The 13,475-nt window shown below is 38.9% G+C and overlaps 1 protein-coding gene across 9 annotated transcripts in view; it reads left to right on the top strand.

The window, feature by feature from the left end:
- Positions 1–3,655: 3,655 nt before the first annotated feature.
- HECTD1 (HECT domain E3 ubiquitin protein ligase 1) overlaps positions 3,656–13,475 on the top strand; it is a 59,444-nt gene continuing 49,624 nt past the window's right edge. For all 9 annotated transcript variants that reach the window (XM_059849856.1, XM_059849852.1, XM_059849851.1 and 6 more), the window contains exons 1-2: positions 3,656–3,790; positions 5,841–6,112. In XM_059849856.1, the coding sequence (XP_059705839.1) occupies positions 5,973–6,112 (140 nt within the window). In that variant the 5' untranslated portion in view covers positions 3,656–3,790; positions 5,841–5,972. The remainder of the gene's footprint in view (positions 3,791–5,840; positions 6,113–13,475) is intronic.

Here is a 13,475-nt window from a genome sequence, read left to right as displayed (position 1 = left end):
TGAAATGTATGGCATTATTAATCTTTTGATTTGGAGGAGTAGGTACTTTCAGTGTTTTCAACTATGTTATTGTGTGGGTGGCAGAGGAAAGAGTGTAAAAGTGAAAGAATAAATAATCCATAAATAACTTAACAGTTTTATTTCACTGGGCACAGCCCTGGTCTTCAGCATAAACTGCTCCCTTAAATTGACAGAGGTGTTTGGGGGTCTGCTTATATCACCTTCTGATCTATTTACTACAGAGGAGTGATATTTTTGGAAACATCAACTTGGCATGTACACCGAAGTAGGCAGAGAGCTAACAAAAACATCAGCTATCCTGGATTCTAGTTGCTGTATCAAAAAAAAAAAAAAAAAAGAAGGAATCTGAGTGTTCTTGTTTTGTTTGAATTGTAGGTGTATTTCAGCTTGATTATAGGTCAGTTTCATATTTTCTGTAACAAGAGCCCAATCATTCCAGTCTGAAGCTTTCAGTCCTTACTATCACACAGTGACGTTAAAAGTGCACATGGCATTCCTTCTGCTATCAGCTAAAACCATGTAGAAAACACCAGCCTGAATTTAATACAAAAGCAGTAATAAATGTTATTCTTCTTGGAACTATAAGTTAAAAATCACTTAGGTTTTTTCCCATTGTGAGAAGATTTTGTGGAATCCTAGCCAAAAGTGACTTCTTTTCAAAGAGAATGAAATCTTTTTGAGAACACCTGCAATGCCTTCCTGTTGAGAAGCTGTCTGAAATGGCGTGTCATTAACAACATGTCTCAGAATCTCTCTGTGTTTGCAACCCAATCCCTGATTCATGCTACCCTCGTGGCATATTTTACTGTTGTTCATGTGTCCCTGACATTATTCTAGTAATTGTGCTGACATTTTCTCTTTTAAAGCCAGGTTTTAATTTTCAGGTAAATACTCAGCAAAAATGATGGTAATTGCTCAATATAACATTCTGCAAAGATCAATCTTTGTTGACCCTATGTGGCCTAACTTCCAAAGGCATTGCCAGTCCACATGTGTGGTCTGCTCAAGTGTAGTCATAAATATATGACTACATTGTTTAAGACTTAATATAGTAACATGCCTCAGCACCTCACAGTTCTGTAAGTGCTAAGACATTTCTGACTCCAGCATTACTATCTCCGTATTTTGTAAAGGTGGAGGCAGAGACACACAGGGATTAAGGGATTAGGCCAAGGTCATACACAAAGTGCATGCCAGCTAGTGTTAGCATTTGGGTAATTTTCTAACTGAATGAAAAATATGTACCTTGCACAAGCATAGGGAATGGGAGTTGTTTTTGCAAGTTTCACACAACAGTCAGTGATGAAAGCAATTTCTTCAAGCAGCTACGACAGTCCAGCTCCATTACTTGTCGCTTCAATATATTCCATCACTTGCCTTCCCCATCTGGCTGCACTAATCCACGTAAAGTTCTCCTATCTCAGAAGGCTTAGGCCTGGCATTAATGGAATGATGGACACAGGCTGGAAACTTGGGGGTCTGAACAAACCTTTGCTGTGTGAAAAATGAATGTGAGAAATTCCATACAAATGCGATTCTGATGTCTTTCTTTTGTGTTAAGTGCACTCTTACTTGGTAGTGATTTCCTTCTTAGAAAGTATTAAAGAACAGCCACTTTTGAAGAGGCAGTTCTAGTCTGGATCAATGATGCACACAGGAGGAGTCTGAAACATTAACTTCAGGGGTATCACTTGCTGTGTCGTATTTCAATGGAGTACTCTCTGACAAAGAGAGGGTAGAAAATAGTGTGAATGCCCATCAGCACAGGAAGTGGAAAAGAGTATTAATCAGTCAATGAACATACATATATTTAGTATATAATCAATGAAGCAGAAATTATCTAGTCAGCATTATTTTACATATTTGTTCTGGTGAGAAGAAGTTGCATAATGAGGAACAAAAATCACTAGCAAACTCTTAAATATTCTAAGTGTATCAGAATGAAAAAAGATCCTGATTCCTGATTGAAGCTGTAATACATTACTCAATGTACTTCTTTGAGTAAAAAAAAGCAATTGATATATGAAATTGGGCAATTAATGCAACAGGACATAGAAGTATCTATGTGTCTCCTTTTAGAAGTAACAATGTATCTGAAAGATATTTCCAGTATTTCGGTTTTGTACTCCTGCTTAATAGCACTTTAAATCCATGATTCATATTCTTTTCAAGTACAATATTTAAAATTTTGATTTTGTTCTAAATTGATCTGTATTTTTATATCCTCATATTGTCCCCAAATAACTATGTATCTGTCCAGACACTCGAACCAGAAACTGCGTTCCATAGGGAAAGAGTGAAATGTTTGCTTGATTTAAAAGTTTTTGGTCTTCAGAAGAAAATAATAATATTTCTTTATATGAAACTTTTCTTCATGAAAGAAACAAAGGCAACTGTTCTAGCATCATGCAACAGGAGCAAGGTGACTTAGCAGATGCAGGTCTCAGAAGCCTGGCCTAATTCTGCTGCTTCTGCACTGGTGAAAAGTTAAAGAAGACCAAGTTTCTAAATTAAAAGACTGTAGACTCAGTCCTTCTACTGCCTTGTGTCCTGAACTTTAAGCATATCAGAATCTTCCTGACCTCAGAAGGACAAGCACAGGCAAAGGATACATATGTAAGGCTGAGCTGGAACAAGTTGCAGTTACCACAGATGTAACATGGTAAGACAGAAAGGCTAAGCTGCCTTAGAGATCAGAAACAGAGACAAAAAAACTACTATTCTTGTGTTTTGAATAAAACCTGCATCAATAAAGATAACGCTTTCTAGACGTGTTATTACAACATTGACCAATAAAAATGTCGGCGTTTGGCAAGTTTCAACCAAGCATGACTGCTATTGCCTTTTTATTCAGTCTGTAGTTATAGCCTCCTAATTACAGGAAATGTCTATGATGTAGGTAGGAGTGACACTCAAATGTACAATAATCTTATTTACTGTACTTATATTAACAGGCTTAAATTCCTTTGCAAAACATGTCATACTACAGAGAATGAAATTTTTTTGAAATTCACTCATTTTAAATTTTTAGCAGTTTACTTCCTTTGTCTTTTAATCATGTGCAAAGTAGTTGCAGAGCATTTTGCCGCACGCGGACCACTCTATTGCAAAAGGTGTCTCAAGCTACACGGCGTAGTTGCAGCACTTCAAACTCACTGCTCGGTAAGAGCAAACTAAAACCTTCTTCACTCTGTAAGACCCAGCACGGCGACGCTCAAATTCGCTCACCAAATCCCTTTTAATGGAGGTTCGGAAGGGGAATCAAAGTGTTTTAGAGAGTGGCCCCTGAAAAGTGAAGCCATGCCGTAAATGTAAAGAATATTATATTGAAGTAAAAAATCAGAATATGGCAAGAAATAAAATGCCCTGTAAATCCTAAAAAAAAAAAAAAAAATCCCCGCGCAACTAGGAGAAGGCCACCCGGGCCGGGACGGTCCTTGGCCGAGCAGGCCGCGCCTGGGGCTGCCCGGGCCTGGGCCCGCAGTTCCGCAGCGGCGGCGCGGGGCGGAGCGGGCCCGCGGGAGCGGCCCCTTCCCCGCGGAGGCTCCCGCAGCGCCCCCAGCGGCCGCTCGGCAGCCTCAGCTCCGCCCCGAGCTCGGCTCCTGCCGCGCCCGCCCACCCCGCAGCGGGCGGAGCGCCATGGACGCCGCTGGCCGCCGCCTGCCGCGGGGCTCGGGCTGCCGCCGCCGCCGCCGCCGCGCCGCTGCTCCGGTCTCGGCGTGGCGCTGAGGAGGGCTCGGCTCCAGCGAGGAGGCTGCGGAAGGCTGAGGTGAGCGGCGGGGGTGGCGCGGGGCCTCTCCGGCCCGCGCTGGGAGACGGCGCCTTTCCCGAGCAGCCAGGCCGGGTCACCCTGTGCGGCCTGCGGCTCGCCGGGAACTCGAGCTTCGCTGCCCGGGCCTGTCGGGCCGGGAGGGAGCGGACCGGAGCTGCGGGCGGGGGGAGGCGGCGGGTGGCGGAAAGTCTGTGCGAGGGGCCGGGGGCAGAGCGGGGCGGCGCTGCCGGGGAGCCCCTCACGCCACCGGGTGCCCCGTGCGGGGGCGACGAAGAGGTGGAGGCGGTGCCTCCCCTGCCCCGGGCGGCGCCGTGTGGGGAAGGGGCCCGGAGCCCAAAGCGCCGCGCGGGCCCGGGGCCCGCCTGGTGTGTGCGAGCAGGCCCGGGCGGCGCGGCATGAGTTGGGCTGCGGCCTGGCCCCTGCTCCCCTGCGCTGGGGCGGCTCGCCCGCGGGTCCCGGCCGCTCGCCGCGCTCCGTGTTCTGCGCGGTGGTTCCTGTACAGCCCGCCTGAGATGGGAGAACAGCAGGTGCCTCTGTTGAACTTACCCCACTTTCGCTGTCTCTTAATTTGCTTGTTTCTCTCGCTATCACTCATCTCTTCGCTCCCGGAAATAACGATTTAGTCGTGTTAAGGAGAGATAGAATACTTATAACACAATCCCACTTTTACTGTCTGTAAGTAGTTTTATGTAGAATTAGAGCAGGAAATGCAGTCCGTAAACATCTTGGAGAACCATAGGCAGTGTTTAAAACACAGAAAATCAGTTTACTAATATTAAATTACTTTTTAGAGTAAGATAATATCAAGTGTATAACTGGTAAGCAGTAGTTGAGTGGTCTGTAATATTATGGTCCTAAATTATATAAAAATCCTATCTGTTGTGCTTCTGTAACATCTTTGAGTGTGGAGCTATTGTGAAAGAGCTGATTCAATGTGTGTTTCTTCATATAATACTAATTTCTGATTCCCTTTTCTAGACATGCCCTTGATGGGGTTATTTTTTAACTATTAACTCATTAGAAGCAAGTAAACAAGTAGGCAGACTTTGTCCAGATCAAGCTTCTTCCTCCCACATCACCTCCCCCCTGTTTGTGGGGATACTGTCCAGCATTTCATATTATGAGTTTGATAAACTAGTTCTTCTTCTGTAAGCTGTATTTTGAAAGAGTATTTTTTTTTTTTGCATGCCTAATTTGGAGAGATTGTGTTGGAACCCATTAAGTTTTATTTGAAAATAGTAATGTTTGCTGTGTTTTTAGGCAAGGGAGGCGAATTTGACTGTTTGCTAAACACAAAGTTTAGGCAAGGGGACCTTTTTGGTCTTCAGCTTGCATGTACAACTATGGCATTGGGCCAGCAAATAATGTTGCTTTCCTTATATGTATGTGAATTATTTGAATTATTCACTGGATTTTTTTGAAAGCTATGAATTAAATACTTTTTTCCAAAAAGTCCCTGAATAACCCAACAAATGCCTAAATCTTGAAAATGGAAGTAATTTTTAAGTTGTCTTTTTTTGTCCTTTGACATAAAAAGCCTCTTTTCCTTATGTTTGAATGTTGTTTAAAAGATGAAGGATTCAAACTTTAAAACTGTTTCCGAAGATTCTTAAAGTCTGTAATTGTACATCTCAGGTTTTTATTTTATGGATTCCTATTTAAAATGTGAAATTGGTTATCTTTCTATATTTGAATATTTTCATGAGGAGGTAATCCATCTCTCATAAAGCTGAACACTTTAAAATAAAATAATATTAGAGGAGGGGGGATGGTCAAGACATCACTTTCTTTCTCTTAGCTTTAAGAATGCACAAAAGGGTTGAGCACAATTTTTCTAGCTTTGATTTTGAGTTATCCTCAAAACAGAACAAACTCTTTACTATTTACTTGCTTATAAAGCTTGAAAAACAGCCCATTTGCTGGTAAGATATGTGAAAGCTTCCTTAATTTCATCCCAAACATATGCTATACATTTTAGAGAGGAGCAAATACAGAAAGTTGAACAAGGTTGTGATGATGATTACTTTTTTTTACTTTTTCTTGCCAGGTGAAAACTGCAAAAGCGTGAGGCTGACTGAAGAGAGTAATTGTGCTGAAGTTAGTCTGGCTTCTACAATTAAAGGATATTTTTGGTACTTTTTAATTGAAGTGGAGGCAGCTTTTTTTTTTATAAAAAACCATGGCAGATGTGGATCCAGACACGTTGCTGGAATGGCTGCAGATGGGGCAGGGGGATGAAAGGGATATGCAGCTAATAGCACTGGAACAGCTCTGCATGCTGCTTCTGATGTCAGACAACGTGGATCGCTGTTTTGAAACGTAAGTACTTCTGCCTTTCGTTTATGGAATGTTATTTTCCCCTTTCTGCAGCTGAATGTAATATTTAACATTCCTAAAAACTTTCAGCCGCAGAAATGTTTTTACAAACTGAGCTTTAGTTTAGATCACTGAAATCAAGTGTTTCTGTTAATGTCACGAAAAGTACCCTTGTCTGATTAAAAATGTAGTATTTTTGGGAGGATACACAGTGCCTGTTCTGACAGAGGAGCTGGCTGCAACTCTTAATAAATTTCTTTCAATTAATGGTGTGGATTTGTGTGTGTGTTTGTGTGGGGTGTTGGTTTTTCTTTTGGGGTGGTTGTATTTTTGGTTTTTTGTGTGTGTTTTGATTTGGTTTGTTTTGGTAGAGAAAAACTTTTCTTGCACTAGTATTATAATGATCACCTAGATATATTTAAGCATCCATACTCTCACAGTACTTTTATCAAGGGGTATAGTAGCTTTTTTTGAGTTCTGCAAGTCCGAGCAAAAATCACAAACAATAACCACTGTTTGCACAAATATTTTGCCCTTTCTTTGGGGCGCGTTGCTGTTCATGCCACCCTCCTTCTCAGCTGCCGTTGTACACATCATATAGCACGGTCCCAGCGCTCAATCCTTTTTGTATTTCTCACAGCACAAAATGCTGATACAATCACTTCTGTTACTTGAGGGTTGCTGTGCTTGTGTTACGCTACTTCCTGTGAGAGCCCACCACTAGTCTGGAAAAGGTGGCAAAAGTGTAAGCAATCACAACTTTTACTTTTTTAGTTGGTAAAAAGTAAAATCAGAACTGATTTTCATGCTCTTGCCTCTCTTCCTTCCCACGGTTTTGTTCATTGCTCTCACTTTATTATGAAAAGAAAATATGGCTAGTGTTTTTGAGGTACATCCTGCTTTTTAGGAGTATGGATTTAGAAGCACTCGAGAAGGTAGATGTCTGTTACACTGTTTACTTTTGTAACTCTGATGGAAACAGTTTTCAGACTTTCCTCCTAGAAGTTTTTCTCATGACTATTTATAACAGGAAATGTAAAATTCATACACCTCTAAAATTTGGATTTGTAGTAGTTGCAGTTGTGCATTGAGCACAATTTTGTACAGTGCTTTAGAGGTTGAAGCTGCCTGTTTTTTACCTTCGTGAGCTTACAGGTAAAATTTTGGCTTGAAGAGCCTTACTGTAGTGAGATCCATTCAACTTCCCTGTCTACCCTCATACTATTGATACTGGAGGAGCCTCAGAATTCGCCATTGTGGGAAAAAACTTGGTAGTTAGGAATGAATTTTTCTGATTAATCTGGGTGAACTGCCTGTTTCAGGATATTCTGTTCTATAGTGGTATAGAACTAGGCAGAAGCATTTTAAAGGTTATCTTTTGGGTATTTGAGAGTCAGGAATTAAATGTCAACTTTAAAAAATAGAAGCCAGTTGTGGGTTTTAGGCATCTTATTTAGAACAGACTTTTATTTCAATATAAATGAATTAAATAGTCCAAGTGCTTTTTTTTTTTTTTTCTTAAGGTGTATATAATGAATGCTCTGTTATGGCACTATTGTGGTTTTAAAATTATTTATGTCTGAAAGAAGAAGTATTTAAAATGCCATTTGGCATTTTAATTTTTCTTTTGAGTGTTGGTATAGTGTAATTTTACTGGTCTTCTCAGTTCTCTGTTCCTTTTGCTCTTGTAAGTTTTCCTTAAAAAGAAGAGAATGAAATGTAAATAGGGGAAGAAGTTACCAAAATTCTCTGCCTGTTGAAGTGATTTTGCAATAATGTTGAAACTGCTACTTTTTGTTGGCTCTGTGAATATACTGAAATATGTGATCTGGTACCATGGCATCTGGTGAGCTGACATGGTAGATCATGACCTTTTTCCCATTTATCACCCACCCTTTTTAGTCCTCCCAGCCATACTCTTGTTCCTGCCACTGTCAGGGCTTACTGGACTCCTAATTCTCTGCATGTGCAAGCTGCTCTTTGAACCTGCTGAAGGAGGTTGTTAGTTTTCTGCTGTTACAGTGAGTTACAGCGTATAGGGAGGTGTCTGATGAGCACTGGAGGTGCAACTGTATAACTGGAAATGTGGGAGAAGCAGAGAAAGGTATACAGTCTTCAGTGGAGAACTTCTCAGTGGTCGTCTCATGTGCTTATGTGTGCCTGCATTTCAAGGTGACTTTATTTTGGAACTCTGTAAGAAACAGATGATCTCTTGAAAAGTATTTTTAAGATCTTTCCAAATGACAGTTCAAGTAGCCAAAAATGTCATGTGCTAAGAGGGTATAAATAAAATAATAATGGATAATATTTTATAGTTCCTTTTCAGCTTGTTTGTTAAAGGAATTGCTGCTTGCTGAAATAGGAGATTTACTGTGTGACAGAAGGGCTGCTAAACTCTTTTTTCAGGAACTAATCTTGAAAATATTTTCAGCATGCCTGATCTAGAATATGGATGTATTTTTCTGTTGGTAAGAAAACCAGTTTCTAGGCTTTACAAATTTTTTTTCTTTTACTAAGTAAGAGCAGCATTTCCAAGTTTTTTGATGCTGTACGCATGCTATTTGAAGATCCTGGAATCATAATGTTCTTGCAGAGTTCTAGCAGCATCACAGCAGATTTTGGGGTATGCAGCTGATTAACAGGTATTGCTGCCAAATAATTGATGTTTCTTTACTTCTTCCCAGATTTACCTATTACATCCAATTAAATTAATTTGGAAGTTACTCATATGTTAATGTTACAAAAATCAGTGGCATATTCATCTTCTGGTGATAATGAGTCACAGGCTCTCCTAGTCAGTTGTCATGAGGAATGGTTAACATTTTACCAGCAACAAAAGCCACTGACTTGAACTACAGAAACTTAATGAATGAGGAGAAATGGTTTTGTTAAGTAGTTTAGTTGGAGTAAAGCAGCAAAACTGTTGTGATTATAAGTGTTAGTCCCAAATTGTAGTTAAACTGTGCACTATTAAATCCACTTGAACAGGAGTTTAAAGAATGCATTTAATATTAACTTAATTAAAATTATGGGGTTTTTTTGTCTTTTAAATTACCTGTAGCACTTTAAATGTATGTAGAGGCTCTTAGTTACAATCTCACCTTTTTAATGTAGCTCTTTTCTGCATTCACTTTTTTTACCTCGTGCGATTGTTTCACTATTTTGGTGAAATAAAATTAGAGCTCTTCTGAATGGGCTTTCTGTTGCTGTCTGTCAGAGTAAAAGTACTTCATTAATTACAATGAAAATTTGTAGATTAAGGCACTGGTATAACAAAGTAAGACCTGCTTAAAACTTTTTTTACAGCAGATTAAGTAGGTCTTATTAATGCTCAGAAGGAGAAAACATCTTCCTGTTTGGCTGTTCTGTAAGTTACCACTGTATATCTGGCAGTAACAGATTTGGTAAGCAAAAAATTATCAGGAGTTATTAGCTCATTGGACAAATACAAACAAATTGTACAAAGGGTCATATGTTAGGGTTCTAATGTGTAAAATAGAAATCCTTTCAGTTCATTTTTTAGATCAAATATGTTTACTTTTATTTACACTGGCCCTTTTTCTTTTCAAAGTATCTATTCACTAGGGAAGAATTGTCTATCTTTATATTGTATTTGCTAGCAAGTATAGGAAGAAATTCTAGTGGACCAAAGACTGTTGATGTGAGCTATTGAGACTGTTAGCGTAATATGGAACAGTTTAGTTTTACCTCCACCTGCTTAAAACTACATTCTCCTCTCTTTGTGATCAGCGTTGCAAAACTCCAGTAAATAAAAATTAGATATTTCTTCTAGAGGTAGGGATAGAAATCCAAAGTGCTGGTTTTCAGGAATACGTTTACAATCTGGGCTGCCTTTACAAAGCATCTTTGCAATTCAGACAGTAAAGTGCACTTTAATAGGTCTGACACTTAAGGAAAAACTAACAGGCTGAGAGAGCAGTCCTGTTGGTATCAAGGTGGTTTCACATTTTGTGTCTTAGAGATTTGCTTGTTTTATTTTAAGGAAAAAGTAAAGTCAGATCATTGTTACACTTTTGTGCTGGAGTGCAGCAGTGAGTAAATTAGAGTAAGTTTTGCTGTCACCAACAGGCTACAGTTTTCATTATTTTAAACAATGCAAAGCATATGTTTTTAGTGAATTATTGGCTTTTGTTGCTGGTTTGCACTAATGCAGACATCTCTCCCTAATGAAATTTTGTAACCTTTACAGTGGCAAGTCTCATGTGATTCCTACTAAGCTTTTTTTCTTTTAATGTACACAGAGGGTATGGCAGCAGTGAAATACCAGTAATTTACTCTGTGGCCTCCAATATAGTGGGATCTTCAGCATCCTGTAGAGTGGTTTTCTGAGATGGAAGTAGGGGTGTGGTCTGTATTTTTCCAATCTTGTTACAATGTAATGTTTAGAAAAATTTCTGATTTTAGGGCTGTTTTGTTGTTCTTGTTTTTGGTTTTCTCTCTTTTTCAGTTACAAGATTTTTAAAATACTAATGTCTTTCTGGTTGCTCTTCGTAAAATGGGAATTGTGGCCTCATTTTCACTGGTATTGTGGAGATTAATTAACCTTGTCTAGTTATTTTGAGAATCATAATGGTTGCAAAGGTCAGAAGGAAGATTAAGTCTAAATTGACACCTTCTTTTCTCTCATGGTCCTTATATTTTATATGATTATTACTGTATTGAGCATCTTGTTTGATACAAGCATAATGTGTAGCTAATTCTTCTGAGAGGGCATCCTACCTAATTTTACCCTCTCTTTTGCTATTAAATCTGCAGCCCAAGTTGTCTTTGTTGTTGAAATTTACTTGCTCTTTTCCATAAGAATTGGCCAGTGTGACGAGTTCTGTAGACAGCAGTTAGTTCACCTTGTCCTATGTAGATTAGAAGCCTGCTCTTACTGTAAATGTAGCTGCACACAAAGCTTTCATCTGCTCTTGATCTTCCTCCCCTTCTCTAGTTCTTCAGTGTACAAGTTCTTCAGAAATACTTTGCAGTGTTGCCTTCATCCATGCTGTTTATAGTAGTGCCTTTGACTTGCTGTTAACAGTTAAACATGCCAAGTTGTGTTAGGTGTTTCCAAAACTTTGTACAGGAAGTGTGGTTTTAGTTATCTGTCTTCAGAGTTGCTTTCAAGGATATGAGTGCTTGCTGCTTAGGTATGGCTTGATGTATTACCCAGGCTAAGATCTGTAACTTGGCATTTGTGTGTGTTAAAACACATTTTGTTTAAATGAGCCCATGCCTCTGCTTATTCCAGACAACTCATCACAATGTCACTGTTTACTATGTCACTGTTGGCAATTAAATTTTTTGTTTTCTAGCGATATCTTCAAGTATTCTTTGTTTTGTTCAGAATTGTGTGTGTGAGATTAAACTGAAGTGATTCTTGCAAGTACTGTGCAAAAGATGGGTGCAGGATGTTAAGGCATCAGGTTAATGACCTTTTAAAAGTGTCAGCTCCTAACAGATTGGATGAGACCAATAAAAGATGTTACAGGAATTTCAAATTGCAGGGTTCCTTTCTTGCATGACTAGTGGTCAAGTGATTTTTAATATTGGCCTCTTAAGAAGAGGTATAGATAGCACAGATGTTAAGTAGATTGCTAATAGGGAAGTGGAAGTTTTCTTGTGTAAGTCAGTTCTTTTTTTGAGCACCTGGGAATCTAAAAGGAGCTAGTGGTTAGATGTGCATATTTAGGCACACATACAAAATCATACTTTTTGTTTAAATTGCTTATTTCCTTTTGAAATGTTGACAGATGTAATATGTACGCAAAGCATTATCTGTTTGCACAATTGAGGTTGCTGCTAGTGGAAATCATAGGCAGAAAGACCTGTAGTTTCACATTCTTTAATTTATTCAGCTATTGTGGACTAAGAGTCTGTAAAATATTTACAAAATGCTGGAGATCGGAGAACAAACATGTGGAATTATTACCCTGAGGTATGGCATAGCTTTTATAAGATGCTGAAAAATGATAAAGGCAGCCTAACATGTCCTTTATAAATTCAGGAATAAAGCAAGTGGTAATTTATTTAGAAATACAGAAATTACCTATCCTGTGGAAGCTGCTTCCTCATATGGATTTTTCTTATTTTTCTTTTTACACAACTGATATTTATTGAATGTGTAGTTGAATACTAAATGTTGAATACTAATTGTCTTTCTGCCTAATAATGAACTCTCAGAAGAGGGCTCAGCTCCATCATATATTTAGCCGAAAGAAAGTTTGAAAGTTTTTTTAAAATGTCAAATTCTAATTGTAAATTAATTTCTTCTAATTTTTAATAAAATGGAGTTGCTACTGGAATGAATATAGGATGGAGTTGTTAATTCTCCAGTTTAATTTTATTGGCCTGGGGTGTGGTTGCAGTTAAGAGTAGGGATTCAGAGTTGTGCAAGTTTTAATGTTTTATAATTCTGGAAAAAGTTCCTAAGTTGTCAGTTAATTTTTTGCCTTTTCCATGTACATTTAAAATACAGTATGGTGTGTCTTAGGTCTTATACATGAGTGGTGTTTTCTGGACTTCATCTGTATTGTAACAGTGTTACATGAAAACAGTGCAAAATGTGTTTTGGTAATGAATCCAGAAGAATACATACAAGCAGTGCAGATGTGTGGGTTCTCTTGTGGATGGTCTGGATTACTCTGCTGTTGGTTGGGTTCATATGTGAAAACAAAACAGTCTTCCAGTGAAAGAATAATGAAGGCAAAGTCTGAGATCTCTTCCCATAGAAAGAATTACAGAGAGGAAAAACAATGATTAATCAAACATGAGTTGAAACTGCTTTTGCTTTAAGAAAAATCAGTTGTGCAGGATGTTCTTAAAAGTTTCAGAGTTGTGTGATGTGTTGTTGTAAAGGTTTATCTGGTGTATTTTTCTTCAAAAGCTTTTACTAATGAGAGTTAACTTCATTATTTTGGTTTTTATTTAAAAATATTATATACTAAGTAGTGTAGACACATATAATTCCTTATTTTCCCACTTTTAACTGGTCTCAGCAGATGGTATGCATTAGAGATCCAGCTATTGCTGGCAGGCAGCTGAGCTTGGTTTTCTGCCACAAGTCACATGTCTTGGACCAGGCAGCTTCGCTGAAGGCTTTGTCACATGCCAGGGGCTCCACGTTGACTGAATCCAGCGGTTACTTTGGAATTGAGTAACACACCCTAATGCTAGCAGATGTTGTTAACTGTTTTGGAGATGAACTGAACTGGTCTTTTTTCCTTCCTTCAGGTTTTTTTTAAAGCATGGCAGTAGTGTAGTCTTCACTATTATTGTTTCTGTTTTAGCTAAGGACTTTAAGTGCATTAAAATACGAAATGTAATTACAGAAATGAGGTTACAGTGCCTATTTTTACTT

Source organism: Haemorhous mexicanus, chromosome 6 (assembly GCF_027477595.1).
Source record: "Haemorhous mexicanus isolate bHaeMex1 chromosome 6, bHaeMex1.pri, whole genome shotgun sequence".
Taxonomy (NCBI): domain Eukaryota; kingdom Metazoa; phylum Chordata; class Aves; order Passeriformes; family Fringillidae; genus Haemorhous; species Haemorhous mexicanus.
The sequence above is the reverse complement of the archived record's forward strand: the minus strand, read 5'-3'. Positions and strand labels throughout refer to the sequence as shown.